We start from the raw sequence: 12,319 nt of genomic DNA, 5'->3' as shown, positions 1-12,319 counted from the left end.
TTGCCAAACTCTGTTCTGATAGAAGGCACTTTAACCCATTGATACCTGATGCAGCATTTGTGTGTGTGTCCCTTTAAGACCGCAAACCGCGTTAACAAAGGGATACACACACAAATGCTGCATCAGGTATCGATGGGTTAAACTGAAGCCATCTGTGTGACCTAAGACTATTTTGTATATTATTCTATTCTATAACTCTTTCTTGAAATATTGTATTTGTCAGACTAAGACTGCCTTGGGGGACCACCTGACTAATGTGGGAATCAACCGAGACAATGTGTCTGAGATCCTGCAGATCTACATGTCTGCTCAGTGTGAGCAGAGCGAGCTGGCCCTCAGCCTGAAGACCAAGGCGTTCCAGGCCCACAGCCCCTCCCAGAAGGCCTCCATGCTGGCCTTCCTGGTCAACGAGCTGTGCTGCAGTAAGGCTGTGGTCAGGTAAGGGCCATGTGCTTGGTGCTGCCTCTCTCTGATACTCATGCTCCACCCCCTCTGCCGATCTGGGGAGAGCCATAGACTAGCACATGCTTCCTCCGCTGCTGCAGCCGCTTCTTTTCACCTGACAGCGAGGCGTTCCACCGGCGGGACGTAGCGCCGTGGGAGGATCACGCTATTTCCCCACCCCTCTCCCCCGCGTGCCCCGAACATGTGCCCTGACAGACCAGAGGAGGCGCTAGTGCAGCGACCAGGACTCATACCCCACCAGCTTCTCACCCACAGACACGGCCAATTGTGTCTGTAGGCACGTCTGACCAAGCCGGAAGTGCCGCTGTCGGGAATTGAACCCGGGTCTCCGGCGGTGGTAGGAGAGTGTTTTTAACTCTACACTACTCTAACGCCCCGCCATGTTTGATTTTGCCCTCTTGGCTAAAAACAAGCAAGCTAACGCGCTGTAAACAAGTGTTCCTTATCTGCCTGATTCAAGCAGGTTCATCTTCTCGCTTTAGAGTGGACAGCGCTGCCTTGTTTAATTCATTGGGGCTTAAATTGTTAATGTACTAACACAAGTACCAAAAGGAATAGGACAAATTCCACTGTGTTACATGCCATCAATTTTTCACGAGTACCAGTAATGCTTTGAAAACACATCTGCTGCACCTTGCAGTGTGGTGCAAATGTCCCATGCTCTTCTTATTAGAAATCTTCGTTATTTCTGCATGTCTCAACAATTTTAACTAGCGTACATTTAATTGAACCTTTCCTCTGCAGCGAGATCGACAAAAACATTGATCATATGACCAACCTAAGGAAGGACAAGTGGGCTGTCGAGGGCAAACTTCGCAAGTGAGTATAAAGTATGCATCGTGTAAAGAGGAGCGCTTATAGACGGTTTTAACTTGACAACAAAAACATTCTAAATTGAACCCCCGCTCACTTCCTGTTGCAGTGTTTGTTATGGACATCAAAGAAAAAAAAACATTCAAGTGCAGGACTGACCATTCTGTGAAAACCGTCTATACAGCTGAGCGGAGAAAAAAAAAGTAACGATGTCAAGTGAATATTTCTGCAGTTTGCCGAATGCGGAGAAAAAGGAAGTGCTGTGGGGTTGCGCTCTGGTGAAAACCGTCTATAGGTGCTGTGGATGGATACACATAAACACACCTGTGTTAGTGAATGAGATGCTGATGTGCAGTGTCAAATCAACATGATCAGACATTTCAAAGCAATTTTGGCTTGACCAATCAGGTTCCCTCCATTAAATTGTGGAGAACAATAAATAGTTTATTTGTTTCAGTAGATTTTTGTATTATTATTATTTATTTTATACAGAATATGATCCAGAATTGATCAAAAAAGAAAACGAACAAACTACAGAAATCAGTGGGTAGTGCTGGGAGAGAAGGGAGGCTGGGAGGGCTTATACAGAGTCCTCTCCTATCATGATTAGATCATATAAGAACAAAAGAAGAAGATATATATCGTACTAAACGTATAAATAAAAGCAACGATGAACATTTTGACAAAAAGATAATAAAAAAGAAAAAGTTAGACCGGATAACAGCGGTATTAGTCCAAGGCTCATGCCACAATCGGCACCTTCTTTAGCTGCAGCCCTAAAAGCTGTCAGAGAAGTTGAAGACTTCAGCGATGGAGACGGGGAGTTCCAACATTTGGGACCTCTAAATGTGCTACAGAATTGGTGTTTGGATGTTGGACAGTAAGGTAGATGGTTGGGTATATATGGATGAGAGTCAGATGAGTGGTCATATAGTTTATGAAGGGAAACACGAAGATGATGCTTTGAACATGAACGTGTCTTCAACATGCTATAGTACTATAAAGAGATGACTGTCCATTGTTGCGTTCCAAGACAAAGGAGTGTCCATGCCAAGAAGACGGGTAAGAGGGACAGCAGTATGGCCGGAGAGGACGGCCACGCCCTCAGCAGCCCGACTGCCGGGCGCAAACGCAAGAGGAAAGAAGGCGACAGCGAGGAGGACGACGACGAAGACGAGGACAGCGAGGACCAGGGCGATGACGACGACGAAGAGGAGGAGGACGGAGCGGCAAAGAAAGGGAAAAAAGTGGAGATTTGCGAGGAGGAGGTTAGTGAGAGTGAGATGTCTTCATTTGAAGCCACTAATAACTACACCCGTGTTTGTCTCTCTGCTAAATGTCAGCTGGACCGCTGGCCTCGCACTAATGAGATCTTTTCAACCAGGATGACAGCGACCACGCGTCCACCGTGGAGGAGCTGGAGAAGCAGATAGACAAATCATACAAGGTCATTAAACCTAATAAGACAGAAGTATTTTCAGCTCATCAATGAATGTGATGCACCAGAGCTGGACTTCATGTACTTTCTGTCTCTCTCTCTCTCTCTCCAGCAACAAAGTCAGATCAGACGGAAGCTGTTTGAGTCGTCCCACTCGCTGCGCTCCATGGTGTTCGGGCAGGACCGCTACAAGAGGCGCTACTGGGTGCTGCCGCAGTGCGGCGGCATCTTTGTCGAAGGCATGGGCAGCAGCGAAGGTGTGTGTGAGCCCAAACGGACTTTTCACAGCACAAAGTGGAAGTTCAGTTTTCATCCACCCTTCTTCCTTGTTCAGCATGCGCAGGGTGAAAATGAGGGTGTGTTTTTGTGCACTGTGGCTGGGCTGATGTTAGTGGTTGTGTCTCTCAGGTTCCGAGGAGCTGGAGAAGGAGAGGGAACGACAGAGGACGACTCAAGCGAGGCAGGTGAAAGAGGAGCGGCTGGAGGAAGAGGAGAAGCCAGTGGTCTCCAGCCCGGCGCAGAGCACGGACCGAGATACGGCCACGCCAGAGAGCCAGCAGGGCAAAGACACCCTCAACCTCTTCCTGCAGAAACCTGGCTCCTTCTCCAAGCTCAGCAAACTCCTGGAAGTAGCCAAGATGTCCCCAGACTCGGACAATTCTCACAACAGTCCAAACAGTTGTCCTCGCAAAGTCCCCGCCACCACCTACCTCAGCTCTCAGACGAGTGTCTCCTGCAGCCCCTCGCCTGGCCCCTCTCAGCTGGGAGCCGCGGCTAAAACCACGGATGCTTCGGTGCCATCTCTGCTCAGCGCCCCCTACCTCAGCAGCAGCCCCTGGATGACCTGCAGCCCACAGTCCAGCCTCCACAACGAGCAGCTCTCCAAGGCGCTGACAGAGAAGAGCAGCCAGTGGTTTAGCGTGCTGCCTCGCTCTCCCTGTGACGAGTCGTCGGTCACCTCTGGCTCCACCCCTCCAGGCTCCTCCTCCTCTCCGCAGTCCCTCAGGCCCAGGTCCCCACCCTCCCTCTCCCCTAACCTCATATCCACAGCCAGCGCCATTCATCCGGCTGCCATCAATAACCTGCAACTGTCCATACTTCAGGTTGGTGGATAACACTACCTCCATCTCAGACGCCATCACACAGGCTGATGCTGTGCTATTTAATAACACTGTCTGACATGCATCGCAAGCATTACACCCTGATTACATTTTTTTTTTTTTTTTTTGCCATATGGTAAACACATGACAAATGGAAGAGTTTATTGCGTTGTGTGTCATTTGTGAGTGGACAGAAATTGCGTGCGGACATATTTCACAGTGTTGTGTTATCCTTCCTTCCTCCAGCAAATGAGGTCTGGTGTTCATCAAATGGGGCTGCCATTCTGTGGCTGGGCCAGCGCCAACCTGCCCTTCCCGGGCACCTCTCTAGCGCCCATGCTGGCTCTGGCCTACCAGCAGGCTGAGGGTCATGCCAACGGGAACAGCAACCCCTTCCTCGTGGATTGCAACTTGATCGGCACGAGCGAGACCCCAGAGCCCCCTGCTGACAAGCCCCCCGCTGCCCTGCTGTTCCCTGCTGTGGAGGTGGCCAAGAACCAGGACCACCCGAGTCCTCGGCCCATCCCCGAGGGTAAGCGTGGCAACCTGCCAGCACACACAAGAGATATGTGCTGGACTAAAGATGTTCAGTGGCCAGACAGCACTGGGCTACATGCTGTGAAGGCTGTCATTATACACATTCCCTATGTTGCTACAATGGAATATCATTGAATAATAAAGTGTGTGATCAATAAAAAATCCAGATTTTTCTCCCCAATTGTACTTGTCCAATTCTCTGTCCCGGTCATTGCTCCACCCCCTCTGCTGATCTGGGGAGAGCCGTAGACTTAGCACATGCTTCCTCTGATACATGTGCAGTCGCCAGCCACTTCTTCTCACCTGACAGCGAGGGGTTTCACTGCCCCCCCCCCCCGCCCCAGTCCCAGTTCCACTCCCCATGAACAGGCACCCCGACCGACCAGAGGAGGCACTAGTGCAGCGACCAGGACTCATACCCCCCACCGGCTTCCCACCCGCAGACACGGCCAATTGTGTCTGTGGGAACGTCTGACCAAGCCGGAAGTACCGCTACCGGGAACTGAACCCGGGGCTGCGGTGTTAGGCGAGTGCTTTTACCTCTAGTCTACACTACATAATAGATGTTTTTAAGTGTGTGTGTGTGTGTGTGTGTGTGTGTGTGCGCGCAGAGATGCTGCATGGCTGGTGGAGAGTGTCAGACATGGCGGAGCTGCATACTCTGGTCAGGGCGCTCCACAGCCGAGGCGTCAGAGAGAAGGCCCTGCAGAAACAGATCCAAAAGCATATGGAGTATATGGCCCAGTCCTGTGCCAAGAGCAAAGATGGTGGGTCCACTTTTGTTCTGCTCTCTTGAAGTCTTTTTCAGATTTGGATCATTAAGATTCAGCTAAGGTTGTCTAGACATGCAGTGATGGACAAGTGCTTTTTGACCTTTTGTCATGGCCTGATTGTGACATGTAAATAAGTGGTACTTTACGTAAAATGTTAAAATTGACGTGCTGGAAGGAATGCTTCTGATATGAATGAGAATTGAGATGTTTGGAGCTAAATGTTCTTTGACATGATGTTTGCATGTACTGTGTGTGTAGTGGCAGTGATTGAGGTGGCCGAGCTTGCGGAGCAGCAGGTGAGCGAGGAGACGGTGGAGAGCTGGTGTGTTGAGGAGCAGGCCATGGAGGTGGACATCAGCCTGCTGCAGCAGGTGGAGGATCTGGAGAGGAGAGTCACCTCTGCCAGCCTGCAGGTCAAGGTACAGCCACACAAATCTCCTGCTCTCTCATGGAGTTCTAGCTCATACAGATGAATGTCTGATTTTCCCATATTCATTTCATGAATTTACCGTGCACCGGCGTCAGACTGTATGGCAGTGGTTCTCAAACTTTTTCATGTCAAGGACCCCTAAACTGACACAAATTAGTCCACGGACCCTCACTTGTTAAGATTTTGTTTCAGGGTCCCCCATCTGATATGATTTTTGCTTTTCAATGTTTTCTTACAGAAAGCGTATGAAACCCATGACCAAAATAGTCATACATTCTGTCATTGTGTTACTTATGGAATTATTGTGAAAATAAAGTATTCCCATTTTTGCTGGGGAACCCCCTCAAGGACCCCTGGGGGTCCCCGGACCCCACTTTGAGCACCACTCCTGTAATGGAGATGAATTAGTGTGCTTTGATGGCCACATGTCACTGATGTCTCTCTCTGTCCCAGGGCTGGATGCACCCTGAGGCCAGGTCGGAGAGGGAGGACCTGGTGTATTATGAGCAGAAGCCCTTCTCTCCCCTGGAGGCCGGCCAGGAGGAAGTGCCTGGCAGCATGCTGCGGCGCCCCAACAATCCCCTAGATATAGCTGTCACCAGGCTGGCAGAGTTGGAGAGGAACATCGAGCGAAGGTACCTGAAGAGCCCCTTAAGCACCACCATTCAGATCAGACTGGATAACGTGGGTACAGTCACTGTACCCGCTCCCGCGCCATCCAGTAGTGGTGATGGTGAAGGGTAGGTTCATCCCAGACTCCTCCTCAAGATAGCGCACCTTGCTTCTTCTGCTTCACCGGGGGCCTCTTCAACGGAGCCTCTTGTGGTTGTCCTGCCCCTCCTCACTGTGTGGTGCCTTTCAGGTGTTTGTGTCTGTATTACACGTGCTCTGTGCATGTTGCATCACACTGATAAAAGAGACTGACTACCCTCTATATGACCTCTTCTTCTAACTTATTCACCTGCTCCAGAATGGACTCCACATTGCGAGGTGTGGGATGTCACCAAGCTCCCCAGGGAGCTATAAATCTTTAACCCTAGTGGCTCAAAACTAAAACACTCTTGCACTTTTTCTTCTTCTTCATTTTGCTTTCTGTGCACTCCTGTTGGATGTTGGTTGTTGTTATCATTCTGTGTGTGATAATGTGACCCACTGTAAAATGATGCTGACTTCCTGTTTCCTGTGCCCTGGAAGCGGTGAGGAGGAGTTGGCTCCGGGGATGAGGTTGTGGCGGAAAGCGCTGGGTGAGGTCCGCAGCGCGGCTCAGCTGGCGCTCTGCATTCAGCAACTGCAGAAATCCATCGCCTGGGAACGGTCCATCATGAAAGTGGTTAGTGTCCCCAGAGTTCTCGATCTAGGACTTGTTTACATTTGAACACTCTTCGTATCATTACCATTAACGGATGAAATAATTACCAGCTTAATGATAAACAGAGATAGACGGTTAGCATTGCCGTTTCAATTTTTAATTCTCATTAAAATCGTGATACCGTGATTACAGCGCTTTGAAAAACATGGTAAATACTGTCCATCATCAACCAAAGTTAGTAACACTCCCAGACGCGCAAGCATGCAGCTGTGGTGACATGATTTCAGTGAGTGTATCAGTACTTTTTGAACATTTTCAGCGCATGAACAATACCATATTAATACTGATAACCGTGATCATTTTGGTCAGTATAATTGTGATATGAAATCTCTAAAATGTTGGTAGTTATACATTATGAAAATGTGTTTGGCTTCCTAATGCCTCCATGTTGCCTGCACCGAGAGCTCTCGTTCACACTCCAGAGATGTTTTGCGTCACCCGACAGAGTTTCTGTCGGCAAATGAACGGCGAGCTGTCGGTGCTGCAGGCAACAACGCAGGTTGAAAATCAGCAACGTAGCCCTTTTAAACAGGTGTGTTATGCACACATGTAAAGACCAATGTGTGACGCACTGAAAAAGCCCCACTGGAGCAGAGTAAGAACTTCAAAGCATGCTTTCAGATTTGGTGACGGCTCACACCACGTCTTAGGAACGACTGTATGAACACTAGACCAGAGGTTCTCAAATGTTTTTCAGCCAAGGACCCCTTACAAGATTAATTGTTTAATTGCTTAATTGTTTCCACGGTAATGTGCTTGACTTTTAATTTGATAGGTTTGTTATTAGAATGTAATCCATGAACCATTTTAGATTTAAAGCATAAACTATTTTCGTTGAACTATGAAGATTTTGCAAAAAAAAAATATATATATATATTTTTTTATTACATTACATTTACATTACGTCATTTAGCTAAACGCTTTTGTTTTGTCCAAAGCGACTTAAAAAAATCACAATTTGTCAACAGTACAGAAAACCACTATGCAACACAATCAATGACAGCCAAGATATTTTGATAGACTAGCACCATGTAGGAAGTAGTTTGAGAAGGAATAAGTAACATGTAGCATTTTTTTTTTAATAAAAAAAAAAAAAATTACCTGAAAACTTTTCGCGGACCCCCTGGCAAAGTGCCCCCATTTGAGAACCACTGCACTAGACTGTGGCACTGTCATGCCAGAGAGCACAACATTTGAAAGGATATTTTGGTGTGTTTCCAGTACTGCCAGCTGTGTGGAAAGGGCGATAATGAGGAACTCCTGTTACTTTGTGATGGCTGTGACAAAGGCTGCCACACTTACTGCCATAAACCCAAGATCACTACGATACCTGAGGGTGACTGGTTTTGTCCTGCCTGTATAGCAAAGGTACACCTTTGTTGTTTGGTTGGCATGACCTCACTGATGAACTGCACCGCTGAGAGCCTTTTGTTTGTGTTTGTCATTTTACATTAGTCGGGTTTCCATCCACCTGTTTTTATGCAAAATTTCAATTTGCGCATAAAAAAAACGGAGTGGAAACTCTGCAAAATTCGCAAAAGCCTCCAAATTTGGCAAAAAAGTTTTCACATTTGAGGGAGGTGGAAAAGTCGGGTGTATCGATCAAAGGCAAATGCGAAATGTGTGGTGGAAACAGATTAAGCAATATTCCGTTGTCTCTCCATTCAAAAAACACACAGTTTGCCTTGATCACTGCAAAACATGACATGCTGTGTAGCCTCCACACAATAAGGCTACACACGGTTAATAATGGTAAATACGCAGCACAATACCTGCCGTGGTAAACAGAAGAAGACTGGGATATTAACTTTAAGGCGACTCACTTCTAGAATTGAATGAAATTGTATTCACTTACTATCTGCTCCGTGGATTATAATGTTATGCTTGCCGAGTCGCACCTGGTAATCCAGAAATGGCGTTATGGTACCTTTGTCTACTTGTAGATCATCAAGAAACTTTAAATTAATAACGTTAGATGTGTTTAATAGAGCTGTATATCGGCTCTAGCAGCTGATCAGCAGCTCAGACAGCCTCAAACACCAGGTGATTGAAAGCTCTATAATTCGCAAAATAGCAGTGGATGGAAACGCGCATTATTTCGCATTTTCTTTTGCCGACTTTCGGCGAAATTCGATTAAAAGTTGCGATACATTTGGATGGAAACCCAGCTACTGTCTTCTCTAAGATTGCACTCCACCGTTGGCTACATCTAAGGGGCATCCCGTATTTAATTGTCAAATTATAACAGAAAGTCCAATTAAGTCAGTTGACAAGTTTGGTCGTGTGTGACTGTGGAGTACCGCTCTGTGCATCTGCTGTCATTCAGGCGAGCGGTCAATCCCCCCGGAGCAGGAAGCAGCAGAGCCGGACAGCCGGAGGAGGCAAGAGAAGCAGTGAAGTCAAAGTGAGAGGGAAGCTGTCTGTGCTAGGAGACGTCTGTGAGGACGACACCGCTGCCAGGCCCGGTACCGGCAGCGCTGCCAGGCCCGGTACCGGCAGTGGCAGCTGCATGCCAAAGAAAGGTACCAAGGAGCCCAAAAAGAGGAGAGATGAGAGCCCACCCGGAAACCAAGCCAAGCATGACAGCCCTGTCTCCTGTGTGAAGAAAGCCAAAACGGACAAAGACAACAGCACCAGTGACCCGGAGATGTGCCGGTACGCTCGACTGCCCTCTCAGACAACACTCGCATAGCATCTACCTCCTACTAATATTTACCTTATCCCGTCCAACAAGAATAACTACATCATCATTATCATCATTATTACCACCAGCATGATCTAGGAAGAAAACCACGAGTCAAATGACTTAGTGAGATGTGCATTTCTTGCAGTGCAGAGGGTTAAGCTATCTGTGTTTATGCTTGTTGTCTCCAGAGTGCTGCTGGCTGAGCTGGAGGCGCATCAGGACGCATGGCCCTTCCTCAATCCAGTCAACCACAAAGCTGTCCCCGGCTACAAGAAGGTCATCAAGAGGCCTATGGACTTCTCCACCATCAGAGAAAAGCTCACCAACAACCAGTATGTGCCTTTTTAAATTTAAGATACAAGAAGACATATATTTAACATGAAATTGTTTTTGTGTTTACTGGTGTGTGGACACTTTTCCATAATGTGTGCCATTATGCGTGTCAGAACTGATAGCTATTTTGTAATGATTTCAGATACCTACATTTGGAGACGTTCATCGTTGACGTGAACCTGGTGTTCGACAACTGTGAAAAGTTTAACGAAGACGATTCTGCAATTGGTCGAGCGGGCCACGGCATGAGGAGATTCTTTGAGAAACGACGGACTGAACTGTTGAAATAAAAAATGTTAAATGAGCTTGGACTTCTTTTTACCACTTTGTCTTCACATCAAACTCTATTTCCTCCAGTGTGGAAGGAAGGCCCACTCTTCACCAGTCACACTAAATACACACACTTCTAACTATTCATACCACTGATGTTCAGTGTGAGTGCAGAGATGCACCTGCTGTAACTGCTCCAGCCAACAGTGGATGAGTGTCCTAAGCCCACCACGCATCATCCTATTCGGCAGGGCTACCCTCGGCGTCGCACGCCCCCTCGAATTTGCCACCATGCGCTGCACTCAAAGTTCAAATTGTTTCAACGTTGACCTAGTTACCGCTGACCTTTGACCTTTCTCCGCTCAATGCCGGCGGGGAGAAAAGAGATGGCTTATCATGTGAAGGCAGCTTTAAAGTGCAATACCATTACCTGTATTCGAATGCACTGACTCCATAACGTCAATGTCGTAACTTAGAAATGAAGATTTCCACTGTATATAAGTCTTTTACTTTTTTTTTTTATTATCATCAGTACTATTGAATGTATTTATTTTGTTGGGTATTTATGTTGTAATGGTTCAGTCTTGTTTTCTAAGAAAAAGGAGGGAACTGCAAAACTGCTTTAAAAAAAAATCTAAAGAATGTTTTATCAACCATTAAACAAGCCAATAAAAATAATTGTTTACAGCGCTGTGATTCTAGGGTGCCAGTAGACTCGCAGTAATACTGTTAATCTGCATCACTTTGTGAGTACATGTATGTTATTGCTGACTTGGAATATACAGGTCGGCTTCATTGACACATGTATATACTGTTCATTTATGTTCATATTTACAAGCCTTATTTCTACTATGTATAATGTGTACATACAGTACAGTCTTGTTACAGATATCGTTTATGCCTTAGAATGAGTGTAGCATTTAATATCTGTCTTAAATTGATAACGTACACATTGCCTGTACTGGATATCCATACACTGTGGTGGTCTCAGTATTGGTCGTGCCTGCCCTCTGAATACTGTGTGGAGGATGAGGTGATTTCAATATTTTCTTTCTTTTTACCATTTTCAGTGTGTCTATACTGCACAATATACTGTAGGAAACCCTTATACAAAATGGTAAAGTCTTCAGAGCTTTGTATTGAACACAAGTGGTGTGATGTTTAATCTGTGAGCATTTAAGCCAGAGCCTTGCCAGAGCGCCTAAGGACAGGCACTAAACTGCGCTGTGTGTGTGTGTGTGTGTGTGTGTGTGTGTGTGTGTGTGTGTGTGTGTGTGTGTGTGTGTGTGTGTGTGTGTGTGTGTGTGTGTGTGTGTGTGTGTGTGTGTGTGTGTGTGTGTGTGTGTGTGTGTGTGTGTGTGTGTGTGTGTGTGTGTGTGTGTGTGTCATGGTCCACTGGTGGCATATAGTCAAAGTAGCTACTTGAAGTTATTTATTAATATTGTGAAATGGGTACAGTAGCAACTTTTGTAGGATTATTGTTTTCAACTAGTGTGTGTGTGTGTGGCACAGATGTAATAAAACTTTTTTTTTTCAAATTAGCATTTATTTAGCCCTCACTCTCCACTGTTTTAAAATGTGTAATGCTTTTCTGGAATCCATCCAGAAATGTAGGCCTATATCCAATATATTATATAATATAATGTACAATATTTCAGGCTGCAATATCCAGCCTGAAATGAAATATAGATGAAAGCATTGATAATATGAGGCATTTGTTTTGGCTTGAGGAATGCCGTTTGTCCCCAATGTGATGCCATTACCACCTAAACCCCATCTGGCAGTGTCGGGTTAATTACCACCAGGGACGTTTGAAAATGTAATGGTGATCCAGTTTTGATTTGTTTTTCCACTCTAATGTTTGGAGCCTAAAATGGGAAGGTTGATCAATACTACTTAAAATGCTAATAATATACAAATGTGTTAATGTGATGGCTCATGTTTGAAGGGGAAAATGCATTTTATTTGGAGTAACGTTATGGACAGTTTACATTTGAAACAATGGTTGCTAAACTGATAGATTAAATAGGTAACAGAAAGATAACATTTCAAAAATAGTCTAACCTAGAGTACATTTGTCTAGATTTTGGACACAAGCTGAAAGT

At 46.1% G+C, this 12,319-nt stretch overlaps 1 protein-coding gene across 1 annotated transcript in view; it reads left to right on the top strand.

Moving 5' to 3' along the window:
* The window catches only part of LOC310781643 (bromodomain adjacent to zinc finger domain protein 2B-like), a 42,383-nt gene extending 30,774 nt beyond the window's left edge, over positions 1-11,609 (top strand). The window contains exons 22-36 of the mRNA XM_083642242.1: positions 224-438; positions 1,210-1,284; positions 2,312-2,546; positions 2,663-2,725; positions 2,829-2,973; positions 3,125-3,819; positions 4,063-4,348; positions 4,965-5,120; positions 5,385-5,545; positions 6,010-6,296; positions 6,751-6,886; positions 8,147-8,293; positions 9,252-9,580; positions 9,800-9,943; positions 10,087-11,609. Of these exons, the coding sequence (XP_083498368.1) occupies positions 224-438; positions 1,210-1,284; positions 2,312-2,546; positions 2,663-2,725; positions 2,829-2,973; positions 3,125-3,819; positions 4,063-4,348; positions 4,965-5,120; positions 5,385-5,545; positions 6,010-6,296; positions 6,751-6,886; positions 8,147-8,293; positions 9,252-9,580; positions 9,800-9,943; positions 10,087-10,234 (3,222 nt within the window). The 3' untranslated portion in view covers positions 10,235-11,609. The remainder of the gene's footprint in view (positions 1-223; positions 439-1,209; positions 1,285-2,311; positions 2,547-2,662; positions 2,726-2,828; positions 2,974-3,124; positions 3,820-4,062; positions 4,349-4,964; positions 5,121-5,384; positions 5,546-6,009; positions 6,297-6,750; positions 6,887-8,146; positions 8,294-9,251; positions 9,581-9,799; positions 9,944-10,086) is intronic.
* The last annotated feature ends 710 nt before the right edge of the window (positions 11,610-12,319 follow it).

The sequence above is a fragment of the Poromitra crassiceps genome (assembly GCF_964638095.1).
Source record: "Poromitra crassiceps genome assembly, chromosome: 8".
In the NCBI taxonomy this organism is placed as follows: domain Eukaryota; kingdom Metazoa; phylum Chordata; class Actinopteri; order Beryciformes; family Melamphaidae; genus Poromitra; species Poromitra crassiceps.
Note: the sequence above shows the minus strand (reverse complement) of the source record. Positions and strands in the feature narration are given on the sequence as shown.